Here is a 16,821-nt window from a genome sequence, read left to right as displayed (position 1 = left end):
CATCTCCCCTGTCATGCAAGCAAGCGCATACTGGATAAGAGCTATAGCACAGGTAATGTGCCAGCTAATAAAGCTATCAGGCAAAGAAGTAGCAGGGGGACACGCCCATGCACACCCCTAACTATAGCAGTGTTCTTAGTGATACAGTGAAGGTAGAATGCAAATAGTAAAGTGCTGTGAAAGTACAGAGGGAGAGTGATCAGTTCTGCCGGCGAGGGGCATGGGAGGGTAAATAGGATTTCATCGGAGGATCATTTCAGCTGTTTCATGACAGACTAAACAGTCTAAGCAGAGGGAACTGCCTGAGAAAAGCGGGGATGGCAAGTAACCCGGGGTGGCCAGGGCTTAAAGTGTTCACAGGCACGGAGGATGAGCCTGGAAAGGTAAGTTGGGGTGTATTCTCTAAATCCTTGAATACCCTGCTAAGACTTTGGAGTTTTTTATTTTATTCCGTTGTATTCCTTTGTTCTTTTAACACCTGTGTGTGTTTAAACACAACTGCATGGTGTGTGGGGTCTCCTCTGTTTGACAGTGTATCAGGAGTTCGACCATCTCCTGGAGGAGCAGTCTCCCATCGAGTCCTACATCGAGTGGCTGGACACCATGGTGGACCGGTGTGTTGTGAAGGTTGGTAAGCTGAAGCGGAAGGTGCAGGCCCGGGTGTGGCAGCCCATCACTCGCCTTGATGGCGCTTGGGTAATACAGAGCCCCGCAGTGAGCTAGCTGAGTGTTTCCTCGGCAGCCTCGGAGCCCTAGGGATGCAAGGAGAGGCCTGGGCCCCCCTCAGGAGTGGGGGAGGGGTGTGTCACGAGGCAGGACTCTTAGAGTCTCCCTCCCCTGGTTCAACCAGGTCAGCATCTCTCCTAGCGGTTGTACCTGTTGAGTCTCAACATAAGATTTCATTTCTTAAAGTGTGTTTTTGCTGTTAAAAATAAAAAGTCTATAACATTGAACTTAGAGACCCAAAGCCTTCCTGTCATTTCAATAAGAGACGGTAATAAATGAAGGTCAAATCAACCACGCATACAGACGTTCACTCTCTTGTAGGTGGCTGCCAAGAGGCAAGGGTCCTTGAAGAAGGTGGCCCAGCAGTTCCTCTTGATGTGGTCCTGTTTCGGCACAAGGGTGATCCGGGACATGACCTTGCACAGTGCCCCCAGCTTCGGTAAGGCCACCCCAGCCCTCCCCACATCCAAACACGTCTTCTCCGGGCTCCATGTACCAAGTCCATCTCTCCGGAGTCAGGCATGGTCTTGCTGTCTCTGAGACCACAAGGACATCACCCGGAAACATTCTCTATTCTGGGGGGACACGATATTGTTAGGACTTTCAGGGAGAAAGATGGCATTGCACGCTAAAGGAGAAGTATACATATCTGAAAACGAGAGGCTTGCACACAGATAACATTATTTGAGTTTAAAGAGGAGTAAATAGCAGTGGCTGTGCTCCCCTTTTTCTGGAAGTCCCCAGTCATGGCTGCTTCCACTGGTCTATTTTGCCAAATTTCATAGTGTGGATTTGCCAAGACTGGGCACATGAAGAAGCCTCCGAGTGCAAAATTTGCAAACGGCTTGATTGACAGGCCAGTGGTGGGTAAAGTTTTCTTTGATAACGTGCCCCAGTGTGATCCCCAGTAAACGACTTTTGCATTCATTTTCCCTTTTGTTTCACTGACCCCTTGGGTTTTCATCACCTCCAGGACACATCCCTACCCCAAGTCCTTGTCTCCTGTTTTCCAGTTTAACGGGACTTGAAATCTCTGACCGGAGGTGCTTACGGTAGTCTCTGCGGGCAGGAACCTAATCACCGACTTGGGGTGAATGCCATTTTTCACTGGAAAGAATGGCATATGCATTGAGTCCAGGTCATCATTAGCAAAGTGAGGTGGAACTTTAAGGCATTATCCAGACATTTGAAATCTCAAAACACTTTGGCCTCAGTTTTCTAGGCATTTCGGCAAAGGGCTGTTTGTGAATTTTCTGGGTAATTGCTTCAGTTCTCTGTTTTACTTTGCAAGTAGAGATGTGGTTTTGCTTCTCATTATCTCCAATTAAGCCAATCAGCTCTGGGTTTTGCTCTGGGTTTAATTTGACACTTTTCCATCTAGCTTTTTATGGTCTTGTCACTATTTCCCAGTTGTGCTATACAATGCAGTGAATATGTGGTGAAACAAAGAAGGCACTATTTTTTCTAAACAGCTCTGTCCATGAAAGACTGTGTTTACCCAATTGGAGAAGCGTTTTGTTGTGGATTTCTTTAATCTCAGCGTTGGGAAGTTCTCTGAACCTGCCTGCACCATGGCTACAGATGGAAATTCTCTTTGAGCTGTATATGGAAATGCTCTGGTGACTGCTACCTGGGCAGTGCCACCAGGCATGGCATTTTGATGACTTCCAGTTCAGCATAGTTAGTGTTAGCACATGTTACCTGTGGCTCTGGGAAGATCATTTGTGCATAACTGCTTTCAGTTAAGCTGATGGGTGAAAAATATTCGAGATTTTTTTCATTGCTTCAGAAATCAAAGAAGAACGATACCGCACAAATAAGTATATATACATCCACAAAGCAAGCACCCTTTCCTTGTTTTATATCTTATTCTTCAAGTTGCTGATTCTTATACTGACTGTATATTATCAAACACCCTTCATTAGACAGGGAAAGTAGTCTATGTTGTAATAGCCTTTGAAATCCATTTGTATGTACTAAGTTAACAGTCAATGTTATGGAAAGTAGAACAATTAGAATAGGTTGAATTTATTACTAAGAAATATTATTCCTTAAAATGTGTTTATTTCTTTTTGAACCACGCACATTCTAGGATACACTGGAAACTCAGGCAAATGGCAAACATGGTCACAAATCTTTTAGAAAAGGAAAGAAAAAAGATATTAACCCAATTTTACTTTTACAGTATTTTTCAACCCTGAACAGATGGAAATAATACCTGTCTCCAAGTCCATTTAGCAAACTATCTGAAATGGTCCTGCTCATCCGACTCATTGTTGAGTTTTACAGCTTGGGGTGACAGGCAAGTTGAAAGAATTTGCGGCAGACAAAAGCCCAGCTCCCCCTTTCTGCCTGTATATGTCAAAGACACAGTTGGTGGTTGTGTTTGGGTCATGTGTTCCCTGTATAAAAACAGCTAATTAGGAAAAAGAGCCCTCTGTTCCCTGGCCCCTCCCCCAACCACAGGGGCCAGCTCTATATATCTTATAACTCCCACACGATCCTGGTAGCTGTGAATGGTGCGGGGTTTGTATGTCCGAGTAGCAGGCTGACCGTCACAATGATCGTGTGGAATATCACAATGATCCCACGGGGGGACTCTATCACCTCTTCGCAGAACAGCCTCTTTCAAAGGTAGTTGACTCCTTTCTTCTCCTTAATTCCTTTTCACTCTTTTCTCCCTAATTCCTTTTCACTGAAAGAGCCTATGCGGTGAACTAAAGTAGCCAGACTTTCTTTCTCTGCTGCAGCAGCACTTTCTAGCAAAATTAGTCAGCAAAGGTAGGGTAGCAGGCAATGAACTTTTCATCCTAATGGGGCTGAGGAAATTAGAGGTTCTATTTAAAAAAAGCAACAACAACATATTTTCAGTTGACTGCTCTGATTTTAGTTCGTAGGATACCTGGATCCCAAGTCAGTGCAGGTGCCTTTACCTTTCACTATGGGTTTTTACCAGATGCCCCTGTTTCACTGTTAGGAACATCCGGAAGGCAACAATAGTTCCTGGAAGTGCTTCAGCATGAAATGCTGTGAAAGGCTGCCTCGGGTTTGACGGCCAAGGGGGCAGGGCTACATATCATTTCCCAGGTTTTCACCTTTTTACACGCTTGTTTTCTGGCCTAGCATCAAAGCTCACCCACTCGGGCGGGGCCGGGGAGGCCACATGGGATCAACTCCCAGGCCAAGTGGCCATGACGGACGGAGCCTCCAGACTGCTTCTCAATGTTTAGATGTCCTGGCCTGGCTCTCTTACCCAGAACCTGCTAAATTGCAGGATCTTGACATTCAAAATGTCTCTCAGGCCCCCTCCAAGCACCAGGAGGCAGGAATTGCTTTCCCTGTATTCGGGAGAAGAAGCAGGAGACCCAGAGAGGAGAGGGGGCTTGCCCAGGATGCACAGCAAACTAAGCTGAGCTCCCCTGGGGATCTATCCCATGCTAGAGCCACACTGCCAAGGCCTCTTTAACTTCCTCCAGCTGAATAGTAATAAGAAAAGCAAAGTAACATTTATTCAGGGACTAGTGTACACTAGACATAACAGTAGGCACTTTCCCATTTAATTCTCACAACAACTTATGAGGTCCACTATTACTGCCCTCAATATAACAGACAAGGAAGTCGTGATAGAACATGAAGCAAAGGCAGGATAATGCTACTCTTTATAACAAATGTGTAGGAAGCACATAGAACCATTTAATTCTCACATCAACTCTGCAAGGCAGATAATAATAGGTACCTTTTTACTGAGTTGGAGAATTTTCTTGCCCAAAATCAATATGGCAAGTGGCAGAGCCCTGTTTCAAAATCAGATGTGCATGACCACAAAACCCATGCTTTTTCAATTCCCACAACTGAGACAAATATCCTGGGCTCAGATGCATGGCACAAAAAGGCTAGACAAATTTGTTTACCCCTCATTGATGGATTTTCTAAAACCATATTGATAGAGTAAAAATTTTTTTAAGCTATGAGAGAAAAGAACAATAATTAGACAATCATGAGTAATAAGAGATGCCAGGAGACAATGGAATAATATCTTTTAAGTGCTGAGAACAAAGAACTGTCAACCATTATTCAAGAGTGAGGGCAAAGCACAGACATATTCAGTTATACAAAAACTAAGAGAACTATATGGCACCCATAGAACTTCACTTAAATAAAATTAAAGGATGGGGGCTTCCCTGGTGGCGCAGTGGTTGAGAGTCCGCCTGCCAATGCAGGGGACACGGGTTCGTGCCCCGGTCCGGGAAGATCCCACATGCCGCGGAGCGGCTGGGCCCGTGAGCCATGGCCGCTGAGCCTGCGCATCCGGAACCTGTGCTCCGCAACGGGAGAGGCCACAACAGTGAGAGGCCCGCGAAAAAAAAAAAATTAAAGAATGGATTTCAGTAAGAAGAAAAATAAAACCATAGCTAAGGTCTGGGATACAAGAAACAACAATATTCTAGTTATTGTTGTTGTTTAACAAAAGTGTAGTGGTTTAAAACAGTATTATGCTTACAGATTCTATGGGTCAGGAATTTGGGCAGAGTCCAGCGGGGATGGCTTGTCTCTGTTCTATGATGTCTGGGACCTCAGAGGGGAAGACTCAAAAGCTGGAGTTCATCGACGGCTGGAGGCTGGCATCCTCTGGAAGCTTTTTCCCTCACGTGTCTGGTGCCTGAGCTGGGATGACTTGAACACTAGGACTGCCGATTGGAGTGTGTTCAGGTGGCCTCTCCATGTGGCTCAGTTTCCTCACCACACAGTGGCCTCTGGCCAGTTGAACCTCTCACATGGAAGCTTAGGCCCCATGAGTGAGTGTGCCGAGGGGGGAGCCGCATTGCCTTTATGACCCAATCTCAGAAGTGAAAGTTTCACTCCCCCTTACTCTGTTGATCAAAGCAGTCACAAACCTACCAAGATTGAAGGAAGTGCATAGACACCCCCCCACAATTTTCCCAGGAAGGAGTGTCAAAGAATTTGGGAGCCCTGTTTTAAGATGAGAGAAATTTTAAAATATATAAGCAAATGTAATTAACTTTTGGTTGTAATTTAAAAACTAATTTGTGTGTGTTTCAAGAAAGTAAAACCAAATTCCAGGAAACAATAAAACACAGGGTAGCTGGGAGAGAATCTTTAAGGAATAGTTAACGCATGCTAAGGTCTTTGTCTTGAAATACTAAATAACTGTAGACTTTGTTGAAAAAAATTTATAGTTTGGATTTAATAGATGTTTGGATATATGATCATCACTAAAAGAATAGAATCATAAGTTACCAAAGAAAAATGGAAAAATGTGAAAACTTAAATGGCAAGAATTGAGAAGATAAAAGAAGCTTAGAAAAAGGATCGTAAACTCAAAATATGAAACAGGATGCTAGAAATAAGATCAAATAATAACCACAGTAAATGAAAAGGTCTCTTCCCTCAAAAAACATCAGGCATAAATTGCAACGTTTACTAAACTTTTAAGAAGCATAAAATCCTTAGTTTATGAAAATGAACATGAAAACAAAAGAAGGAAAGCTGTACAGTTAATTTTATGAAGCTAATATAATCTCAGTTTCAAAATCTTGGAAGAGCTGTAGAAGAAAAGAATATTATGACTCAACCACACATAAATATAGATGAAAACATTCTAAATAAAATACTAGCAGATCAAATCCAGGGCAAATTTTTTTTTAAATCATGGTTAATGAGGCCTATGCCAAGAATTCAAGTATGATTCAAAGTCAGAAAATTACTATTTAACATACTGCATTAACAAATTAAAAGAGAAAAGTCATATGTTCATCTCTATAGATACAAAGGAAAAAATGTATTTGATACAGTTCAGCTTTCAAGTATAATTTTTAAAAACTCTTGGCAAACTAGGAATAGAAGGGAATTTATTTAATATGTTAAAGAGCATTCAAAAATCTGCAGAAAACAATATACCAAATGGTGAAACTTTAGAAGTTTTCCCATTCCCGTCATGAATAAGACACAAATGCCTTCTAATGCTGTTTCTGATAGATACGTACTGGAGGTCCTAGCCAATGCAATAAGAAAAGGAAATGAAATATAAGAATTGAAAAGGAAAACACAAAATTGTCTTTATTTCTAGACATGTCATGATGGCTGACAAGAAAAAGAGAATCTACAAACTAATAGAACAAATAAGAATTCAGGCAGGTTACTGAATTCAGTTTTTTAAAAATCATTGACATTCTTACCATTAACTAGAAAATATCTGTCTCTGTGTATCTATAGATCTATATCTATATATCCCATTCACAATAGCAATAGAAATGTGCCCAGAAAAAAATTCTAACAAAAATTATTTTAAGACCTTCAAGGAAAAAAATTTTTAAATATTACTGAAATATACCCTGTTCATATCTGGAAAAGGATATGCCCTTCAAATATATAAATCAATTGGAATTTCCATCTGGTTCTTAACTTTTTCTTCCTTTGATTTTGAAAATCTGATGTTAAAATTCATATAGAAAAGCAAAAGCCTGAGAATAGTAAAGGCATTTTGAAAGTCATAAAGAACAGGTATAGGGACTTGCTTACCTGACGTTCAGGTTTATTAAGGAGTAAGACAATGTGGTCATCTAACAGTGCTAGACAAAGAGTAGTGAAACAGCAGAGATGCCCAAGACAGACTGACATGAAACTTGTCTTTGCCTCATCAAATTCTTGCCTTTCTGTCTCAACAAGAGGACTGTACAGATGATCTGTGTGACAGAGATATGGCATTAAAAATCAGTGGACAAAGGTTCTGGGACACGCATTTTAGGATAAATAAAATAAAATTAGACCCCTTCCCTAGAAACAATTTTCCCCTTCTGAAAAGAAACATCTAAATGAAAAAAAAAACAACCAAAACTTAAAACCTTTTAGAAGAAAATATGGATGGTAAGTTTATGACTTTGGAATAGGAAATTATTTCTTTAAAAAAGTACCAAAAAGGATAAATCATAAGGAAAATATTGGCAAAGTTGACTGCACTCGGATTTTAAATTTCTGTTTAATAAGCACAACATAGACGAAATTAAAAGATAAAAGCCACAGAGGGAATTCCCTGGCGGTCCAGTGGTTAGGACTCCACACTTTCACTGCCGAGGGCCTGGGTTCGATCCCTGGTCAGGGAACTAAGATCCCACAAGTCGCATGGTGTGGCCAAAAAAAAAAAAAAGCCACAGAAAGGGGGAAGATATTTTGCAATGCATATAACGAACAAAGTATTAATATCCAGAATATATGATAAATCCCTCTAAATACATTTTTAAAAGACAAATACCCCAGTAGAAAAATGGGCAAAGAATATGAATAGGCAGTTCACAGAAGAGGAAATTCAAATGGGCAATATCATATGAAAAGAGGTGGACCTTTCTAGTAATTAGGGTACTGCAACTTATAAAGACAATAACATTTCATACCCTTCAGATGGCAAATACTGTATTTCCTATGCTACCAGTAAGGATGTAGAAGATTTTGGTGAGCAGTGTGGCACTATCTCATTAAGACTTAAGATGCAGGTGCTCTTGGACCCATTGATTCCACCTCTGGTCCTAGAGCCAGGTATTTTTTGTACCTAGGCAACAGGTACAAAAAATATTCATTAGAGCCAGTTTCCAATAGTGAAAACTGTAAATAACCTAAATTTCATCGACAGGAGAATGGACAAATAGATCGTGGCATAGTCACACAATGGCCATTAAACAAGACCTACATGTGTCAGTGTGGATAGACCTAAAAACACCCAAAGTATCAAGTGCAGGTTGTAGAATACTCTGTAAAGTATGGTACCATTTCTATCAAGTTTGAAAATAAAAAACAATATCATGTGTTTTTATGGATATATAAATATAGGCAGTAAGAGTATAGAAATGCATGTAAACAGTAAATACCAGATTCGAGGCAGTGATTACATCAGGGCATGAACACAGGAAGCAGAGAAGTAGGATTAAGGAAGGGAACACAGGGGGTTCATTTTTATCTTCAATTTAAAAATATGATTCAAATATGGTAAAATGTTAAAATATTATAAAGCTTGGTGTTGAGTACACTGGCGTTCATTTTAAAATTCTTTTTTTTTTTTGGCCGTGCTGTGCAGCACGCGGGATCTTAGTTCCCCAACCAGGGATCAAACCCCTGCCCCCTGCATTGGAAGTACAGAGTCCTAACCCCTGACCACCAGGGAATTCCCTTAAAATTCTTTATACTTTTCCATATGTTTGAAACTTTTCATAAGAAAAAAGAAATGCTTTGATTCTATAAGGTGCCATTAACTATGTTACCATATAACAACAACAATCTCCTTTTGTCTCTATCCTAGTACCTTTTTCCATAACGGGCTCTGATGCTCAATAGCTCTGTAACTTTAGGCAAGTGGTTTAAAATCCTCTGAGACTTCATTTCCCCCATGTGTTAACTGAAGATAATAATACCTCCTTGGGACTTCCCTGGTGGCGCAATGGTTAAGAATCTGCCTGCCAGTGCAGGGGACATGGGTTCGAGCCCTGGTTCAGGGAGATCCCACATGCTGCAGAGCAACTAAGCCCGCAAGCCACAACTACTGAGCCTGCGTGCCACCACTCCTGAAGCCCACGCACCTAGACCCCGTGCTCCACGACAAGAGAAGCCACCGCAATGAGAAGCCCGCGCACTGCAACGAAGAGTATCCCCCGGTCGCCCCAACTAGAGAAAGCCCACACACAGCAAACAAAGACCCAATGCAGCCAAAATATAAATAAATAAAAATAAATAAATTAAAAAAAAACCCTTCATAGTGTTGTTGGAAAATTAAAAGGGCTTAGCACAGAGCATATGGTAAGTGGTCAGTGCTTGCTCATTTGATTCATTCATCCAACAAATAACCATTGAGCCTCTACTGTGCCTGGCACTGTTCTAGACACCGGGTATAGAACAGTGGGGGAAAAAAAAAAGATAAAAATCCCTGCATTTATGGAGCTTACAATCTAGTGTAGGGAGGCACATGATAAAGATAATTTCAATATATAGTATAGCAGATGGTGTTAAGTGCTAAGGGAAGAAATAAAGCAGGAATGTTAGCTATAATTGCCTCTATCCTGTCTGTCTTTGATGTTTCTCTTTTCCTCTCCCTCTTTCCCTCCCCTGCCTCCTTCCCCTCTCCCTCTCATCAGTCTTTGTGTACCCTGGCACTGAACTGTTTGTTACCTAATAATCTTAAGGATTGATTTTTGCTAAGGACACTGTAGCTTTTGTGGAGTCAGTGACTGAACTTTAAGTTTCCTTTGTACTAAGAGCACTTTGCACAATAGTAATAAGCAAGAAGCAGTAGCTCTACAAACTCTCCTTGTTTGAAAGATGATTGAAAATTATCAGACCAATTGGGTAAATGATGAGAGTCATTAGGAAGAGAGCTTGAAACCCCAAATCAACACTTCCCCTGGAGTACTGGCCTCCAAACCCAGCTCTGATGTTTTCTAACAGTGTGGTCTTAGGCAAGTGTCTTCACCTCAGATCTTGTTTCTTTATCTATTAGACAGGGGTGCTGTATAGATGATCCAAGGTGCCTGCCTGTGCTAAAACTACTAAAGCCATTTTTATTATCTAGGGTTTTCCATTCTAATTCGGTTTCATAGTGTCTTTCTCTCTTTCTATCCTTATTGACTTAGAGCCACATCTCAGCAAATACTTCTTCATTTCGGAGACCTTTTCCTTTTAGGTATTTGATGCTATCTTTTGACTTCTTTGACTCTATGAACAAAACAGTCACATCACAGGGTGTTAGAACATTAATAGCAAAAGCGACCTTAGTTACTATTTATTAAGCATCTAGTATATACTTTTCCTCATTATGGTACTTCTGTAAAATAGGTTTGACTGTTTCCCTTTTAGAGAGCCATATTGCACGATTGAAGAACAACTTCAGAATCAGACAGTCTTGGATTCAAATCCCATGTCTGCCACTTAATAATTGTGTGACATTGGACAGTTACTTTACTCCTCTAAGTCTCAGTTTCCTCCTTTGCAGAAGGAGGGTATCGCTCATTTCAAATGGTTGTGATGAGAATTAAATGCAATAATAAATCTGCAGCAGTTAACCCAGTGGCTGCCACAGCGCAAGGGCTCAGTAAACGGCTGGTTTTATTTTTAACGTTTTCGAGGAGCAGCTCATCCAAGGTCCCAGTTACTAAGTGGCAGAGCTGGAGCTCAACCTGGGCAGTTTGATCCAGACCCATGCAGTTACCCACAATGCTGTACCTCCTCAGCGGTTCATAGGACTCATTTTGGGGAAGTAGATGGAAAGTTTAGTCTTGGAAGTCTGCATTTCACCATGACTCAAAAAAACCCTGAACCTTGCTGAATTCCAAGTGGGGTCAAAAAACAGACACAGCACCCTGGAGATGGAGGAAAAATGTGAAGAAAGTGCAGGACAGGGGACGTGGACGTGGAGCTCTGTGGGCACAAGGATCATAGGTGGTGGCAGCTCCGGAGAGACGGGGTATTGGTGTAGATGTGCATGACCTGCAGGGCATCCAGTGGCCTCAGAGTTAAGCAGGGGATTTTCTTCTGTAACATTTCTGGAGCAAAAGAATCAATCTATCTGAAATGAATGTGTGTGTGTGTGTGTGTGTGTGTGCGCGCGCGCGCGCGAGCACGTGTACAAAGAAGCCAGGTGCAACTAAAAAGGAGAAAATTAATAAATTCCACCAAAGAGGAGTCATCCAAAAGCCCCCAACTGGCCCTCATCACCTTATTTCTGAGACCTGAAAAGGCATAGAGCCCAACTCAAATGGCCCTTCTGGGAACCATGTTCTTTATTTTCCCCATCTGTGCTATGAGGAGACTGGACCAGATGATCTGTAGGGGAAATGGGAACGGATTTTTGGAGCCAGAGCAAACTGAGGCCAATCCCCACTTAATTCCAATGGAGAGACTCATTTCCTTGTGTGTAAGAGGATAATACCACCTATCTCACAGTTTGGTGAAAGGATAAGACCTGTGTTAAGTGCTTAGCAGAGTTCTTGGCACATAGTAAGCATTCAATAAATGGGAGATGACAATGATGATGATGACAATAATAGTGGTGTTGATGATGATGTTAGGATCACAAGATAATAAATAATGCCAGAGTCTCATAAGGCTTCTAAAAAAAGCAAACTCAAGGGAAATGGGAAGAGGAGGGCAGCTTGTAAATAGTCGGTGAGACGTTTTGGACACTTCATGGGACAGCAGGATGTCCATGTGGAGATGTCCCTTGAGAGGTGGAAACATGGGACTAGAGATGAAGGCTTGGCCTCTCTGACGCTGGCATCCGTGAGGTCTTCATGACAGCAGACATGAAGGCCCCTTCCGTATGTGGATCTTCCACTGTCCATGCAGCATGACGTGCAAGAAATGATGGTCTGGGGGACTTCCCTGGTGGTCCAGTGGCTAAGACTGCGCTCCCAATGTAGGGGGCCCGGGTTCGATCCCTGGTCAGGCAACTAGATCCCACATGCCTTAAGAGTTTGCCTGCCACAGCTAAAGATCCCGCATGCCACAACGAAGATCCCGCAGGCTGCAACTAAGACCCGGAACAGCCAAATAAATAAATAAATATTAAAAAAAAAAAAGATGGTTTTGAAGTAATGTACTGTGTCATCTTGCACAAGTACTTGACTTTGCAAAACAGGAGTAAGAGCACCTGCCTCACAAGGTGGTGGTAGATATTAAATTAGAGAATATAATACTTTGAGCACAAAGGCTGGCACATGGGAAAAATCTTTTAAAATGATTGTTCACATCCCTTTTTATGAAGTAATCTACTCTAAATTTAAAATGAAGAATACTGCTTGAGGATACCAAATCTTTTCCATTATAATACCTTTTGTAACAACCATGTGCTAAACGGAAGTCTCAGAAACATTTAAGGAAATAATTCCGTTGTTGCTAATTTAAAGTGTCAGTTATGCTCCTGGAATTATGTTGTGTACATTGGTAGACACCAGTGAGTTAGAAGGCAAAGTCCCTGCCGTGAATATCCTTAAGTCCAGTCGGGGAAATAAGATAAACTTGTGGAAGAGAGAAAAATGCAAGGCACTACGTCAAGCAATGCTGAACAAAGTGAGGGGTGCCCAGACGAGGATGACGCCAGTGCGAATGTGAGAGCCCAGGCGCGTTTTGACAGATGGCTCAATAGGTGTCATTTTTGATGATGTCCTATTAATAAATCGAGCAAGGAAAAGACTCGCTTGCCGCAGTGTTAATGACACTTACCTTATGCTAAACACCAGGCTAGGTGAGGAGACGACAAAGGAGAGCAACCTCTGACCGCAAGGTGATCCGTAACTGAGAGGGAATGAGGGTCCAGGACAGAGGGTCAGAGCACCGTGTGACGTGTTATCGACCAGGCTGAGGGGCACACCCGAGCCGACATGACTTACCTTTCTGTTTGGATCTTCTCTCACCAGGGTCTTTTCACCTAATTCACTTGATGTTTGATGACTATGTGCTCTACCTGTTAGAATCCCTGCACTGCCAGGAGCGCGCCAGTGAGCTCATGCGAGCCATGAAGGGAGAAGGAAGCACCGGTAAGCCGGCATTTCACTGGGAATCGTCCTCCTTGTCAATCTGATTTGTATCTTTACTTCTGTGCTCTGTGTTTCTTTAGCTCCGCAGCCCAAAGAATTTAGTTATGGTAAACAAGTCAAATGGTGGGAAACCAATAATGTCTTTTTCTTCTTGAGGGTGGGCATGTGTGTACGTGGGAATTCCCTTGCATGCCACCACGGTGATGGGAAACCATCAGAGGTTTTAAGCAGAGGAGTGACATGACACAGATTAGAAAGAATATTTGCTTTTTAAAAGTCCCTGAAAGACAACTTGCCTTGACCTTTGGCTCTAAGAACCCACCCTTTCTCTACCCATAGCAGAAGTCCGAGAGGAGATTATCTTGACGGAGGCTGCCCCACCAACCCCTTCACCAGTGCCATCGTTTTCTCCAGCAAAATCTGCCACGTCCGTGGAAGTGCCACCTCCCTCCTCCCCTGTCAGCAACCCATCCCCTGAGTACACTGGCCTCAGCACTACAGGTAATGAACAGCCCCTCAAAGGCTCTGAGTGGGGAGTTGATGTTTAAAGCCAGAGCTATCTGGAAAAACATTCTCCCTCCAGCCCCCTCCCAAAACAATGCCAAAATCTGAGTATCCTCCTGGATTTATGGATGACTTGCAGTTATCCATTTATTCGTTTGTATGTATTCCTTATGCTTCTGTTTTCAAGTTGGCAGATCAAGTCCATGATAAAATCTCCACCCACTGCCCCCCCCAAAAAAGATAAGTCACTAAAATGATATAAAACACAGCCATTCTTGAAAACAAGAAAGGGAGCCCTCCATGAGCCAGAAACTGAGAGGCATCTCTGGAAAGTGGGGAGACAGGAAGTCATATGCTAAGCCATGGTAGCCAGAATCAAGGCAGGGGCAATAATGGAGGTTCCAGCTAATGCTGCAGGGTCCCCAAGGAAGGGGAGAGTCCATCTGGTTGGAGACCTCACAAAAGAGGGGATTTGAGCTGAAACTTGATTTTAACTGACAAAGGTATTACAGAAGGGCCTCTGGGGAGAGGACAGTGTGTGCAAACGCACGGGGCAGGAAGTATGGGGCCTTTTCGGGGAATGGTAAAGTGGTTAAAATGTAGGTGGTCATGAAGAAGTGTTACAAGCCTGGAAAGGTAAGTCGGAGTCACATCCTGCAGGATCTTTCATGCCAAGACAAGGTTTGAAAATGGAAGAAATGTTACAAGGGTAATAATAGCTAGTTACTAGTGTCTAAATGTTGCTTTACCATGCACAAAGGGCCCTTGCATAATTGTCTCACTTGATATTCACAGTAACACTGCAAGGTAATTATTGTTCCATTTTATGGAGGAGGAAAAGTAAAGGGTGGAGAAGGGTTAAACTCCTGGTCCCAGGCACCACAGTCAGCAGTTACCATAAACAAACTGATTCATTCAGTCATTCAGCAAATGTCCTTGCTCTCAAGACTTGTGGAAATGATACACTGGATGTGGAATCTGCAGTAAGTGTTAGCTAATATAATAAATAGAGTGCGTGTGTGCACACGTGTGTGTGTGTGCACGCACGTGTGCGTTTGTGTGCACCTCCACGTTTTTACACATGGTTGCTGTGGGGATTAGATGAGGTAAGAAAAGCCAAAGTGCTTTGTTAACAGTGCACTGCTATCCAGATAGCAGGGGTTACTGTTAGGAGTGCCTACAAGATGAGGGCTGCAGCCAAGAGGGGTATAGGAGTTCAGGGAGGAGCAGACCCTGTCCATCCCACCGGAACCTGGGCAGGCGGAGGAGAGTCTTCAGGAGAGAGGTGAGTCTCAAAGGCAGCCTTAAAAGACGAGAAGGACTCAGCTAACAGAGGAGTGAGCACACAGGAACCAAAGGCAGAAACAACCTTCTGCTAGATGGCCCTGGGTGAGAGTGGGGCAGGTGAACAGACCAGAGTGGAGTGGAGAGCTTGGTTAAGACTGTGCTAATTAAATTCATTATCTTCTACTCCCTCATTTACCCAAGTACCAAATCCGGAAATCAGCTCTCCTCTCCCTCAGCTCTTCCTGTATTAGCTAGGATAGGCTAAGTTACTGTAACAGATAGACCCAAACATGGATGGCGTTAACACAGTGGAAATCTATTTCATGCAGGGTGTTTCAGTCAGAGAGGAGGCTCTCTTTAATGCAACCATTTAGAGACACGTGTTCCTTCAATATGAGGCTCCACCGTACCCCAGGGCAGTGGTTCTCAAAGTGTGGTCCATGGACCAGAAGTATCAGCATCACCTGAGAACTTGTTGGAAATGCTCATTACCAGAGCCCACTGCAGGCCTACTGAATCAGAAACTGTAGGGTGGGGCCCAGCCATTTGCTCAAGAAGCCTCCAGGTGATTCTGAGGCTGACTAGTTTGAGGACCACTGACTTAGGGCTTTGTCAAGTCTGCAACCAGCTAATGGAAATGGAGAGTGGGTCTGGAGGAGGAAGACCGACTCGGAAAAGCCCTGGCCTGAAGCTGGCGGATGTCACTTCCACTTAGATTCCATCAGCGAGGACTTAGTCACATGGCCTCATGTAACTGTAAAGAGAGGCGGGGAAGTGTAGGATAGGGTTCCCAGGCAGGGAAGGGGAAACAGATATGGGAGAGGCAGCTGGCATTCTCCTCCACACCTCCCAAGGCCAGTTGTTCTAACACAAATCTTGACCCACCCTTTCCTTCCCAGCCCACTGCTGCCATCTGGTTCAGGCCTTCCCCACCTCTCATGGACATCCACAGTGACTCTCAAGCTGGGTATCCTCCCGGTTAGAATCTTCCTCCAGCCCCTCATAGCGTGGGCTTAGTTATATCCCAGTTCTAACTAGAATACGCTGGGAACTAAATTATGTATTTTTGAAGATCAAATAGGATGAGATTGTCGTATTTAGGTGCTATCTTTTATCTGCTCGTTCACTCACACGTCCATCCGTTTACTCATTTATCTAATAAATATTTCTCAAGTGGTCTCTGTGAGCTAAACACTTCAAAAGCTGGTGATACAAACAAGTGAGTCGTGGTCCCTGCCCCTGGGAGTTTATTGTGAGAGGTTAGGGTTCTGATGAGCAAGACAGCAGTTACAATATAATGTCACGAGTGCTGAGTTGGGAGAAAGGTCAGAGTGTTAGGGAGCACAAAGCAGGGCTTCCAGCCTCTATTTGGATGGTCTGGTCGGGGGCCAAATAATAGAGAAAAGGTATTCCAAGCAGAGGAAGTAAGTAGTACAGAGGCCTGGAGGCAAGAGAGCATGTCATTCTCCAGGAGTCATTTGATTAATTCTTTCACTAAAGTTTCCAGAACCAGAGCTACTCAGAGAGGGAATGAACAGATGCTTAAGAGCCTTTAAGGTGCCTGCCCTCTTTTGCACATTGCCAGGGGCAGAAACGTGCCAACAAACCCAGTGGCCCTTTGTCAGAGACAGCTCAGGAGACTGGGTTCTTTAGAGCAGTGATGAAAAAAAGCAGGGTTGTCAACAACTGGCATTAGATGGAGTGATGATTTCACTTTGGGTCCACAGCTGGAGAGTCTTCCTCTTCTGTGGAAATTCAGATGTGAGCATCC

General features: G+C 43.1%; 1 protein-coding gene across 3 annotated transcripts in view; it reads left to right on the top strand.

Moving 5' to 3' along the window:
- The window catches only part of RFX4 (regulatory factor X4), a 167,104-nt gene that overhangs the window by 130,734 nt on the left and 19,549 nt on the right, over nt 1-16,821 (top strand). For 2 of the 3 annotated variants that reach the window (XM_030856170.2, XM_060306135.1), the window contains exons 12-15: nt 533-627; nt 1,048-1,165; nt 13,140-13,259; nt 13,599-13,760. In XM_030856170.2, the coding sequence (XP_030712030.1) occupies nt 533-627; nt 1,048-1,165; nt 13,140-13,259; nt 13,599-13,760 (495 nt within the window). The remainder of the gene's footprint in view (nt 1-532; nt 628-1,047; nt 1,166-13,139; nt 13,260-13,598; nt 13,761-16,821) is intronic. The other variant, XM_060306134.1, reaches the window with a different exon arrangement.

Source organism: Globicephala melas, chromosome 10 (genome assembly GCF_963455315.2).
Source record: "Globicephala melas chromosome 10, mGloMel1.2, whole genome shotgun sequence".
NCBI lineage: Eukaryota > Metazoa > Chordata > Mammalia > Artiodactyla > Delphinidae > Globicephala > Globicephala melas.
The sequence above is the reverse complement of the archived record's forward strand: the minus strand, read 5'-3'. Positions and strand labels throughout refer to the sequence as shown.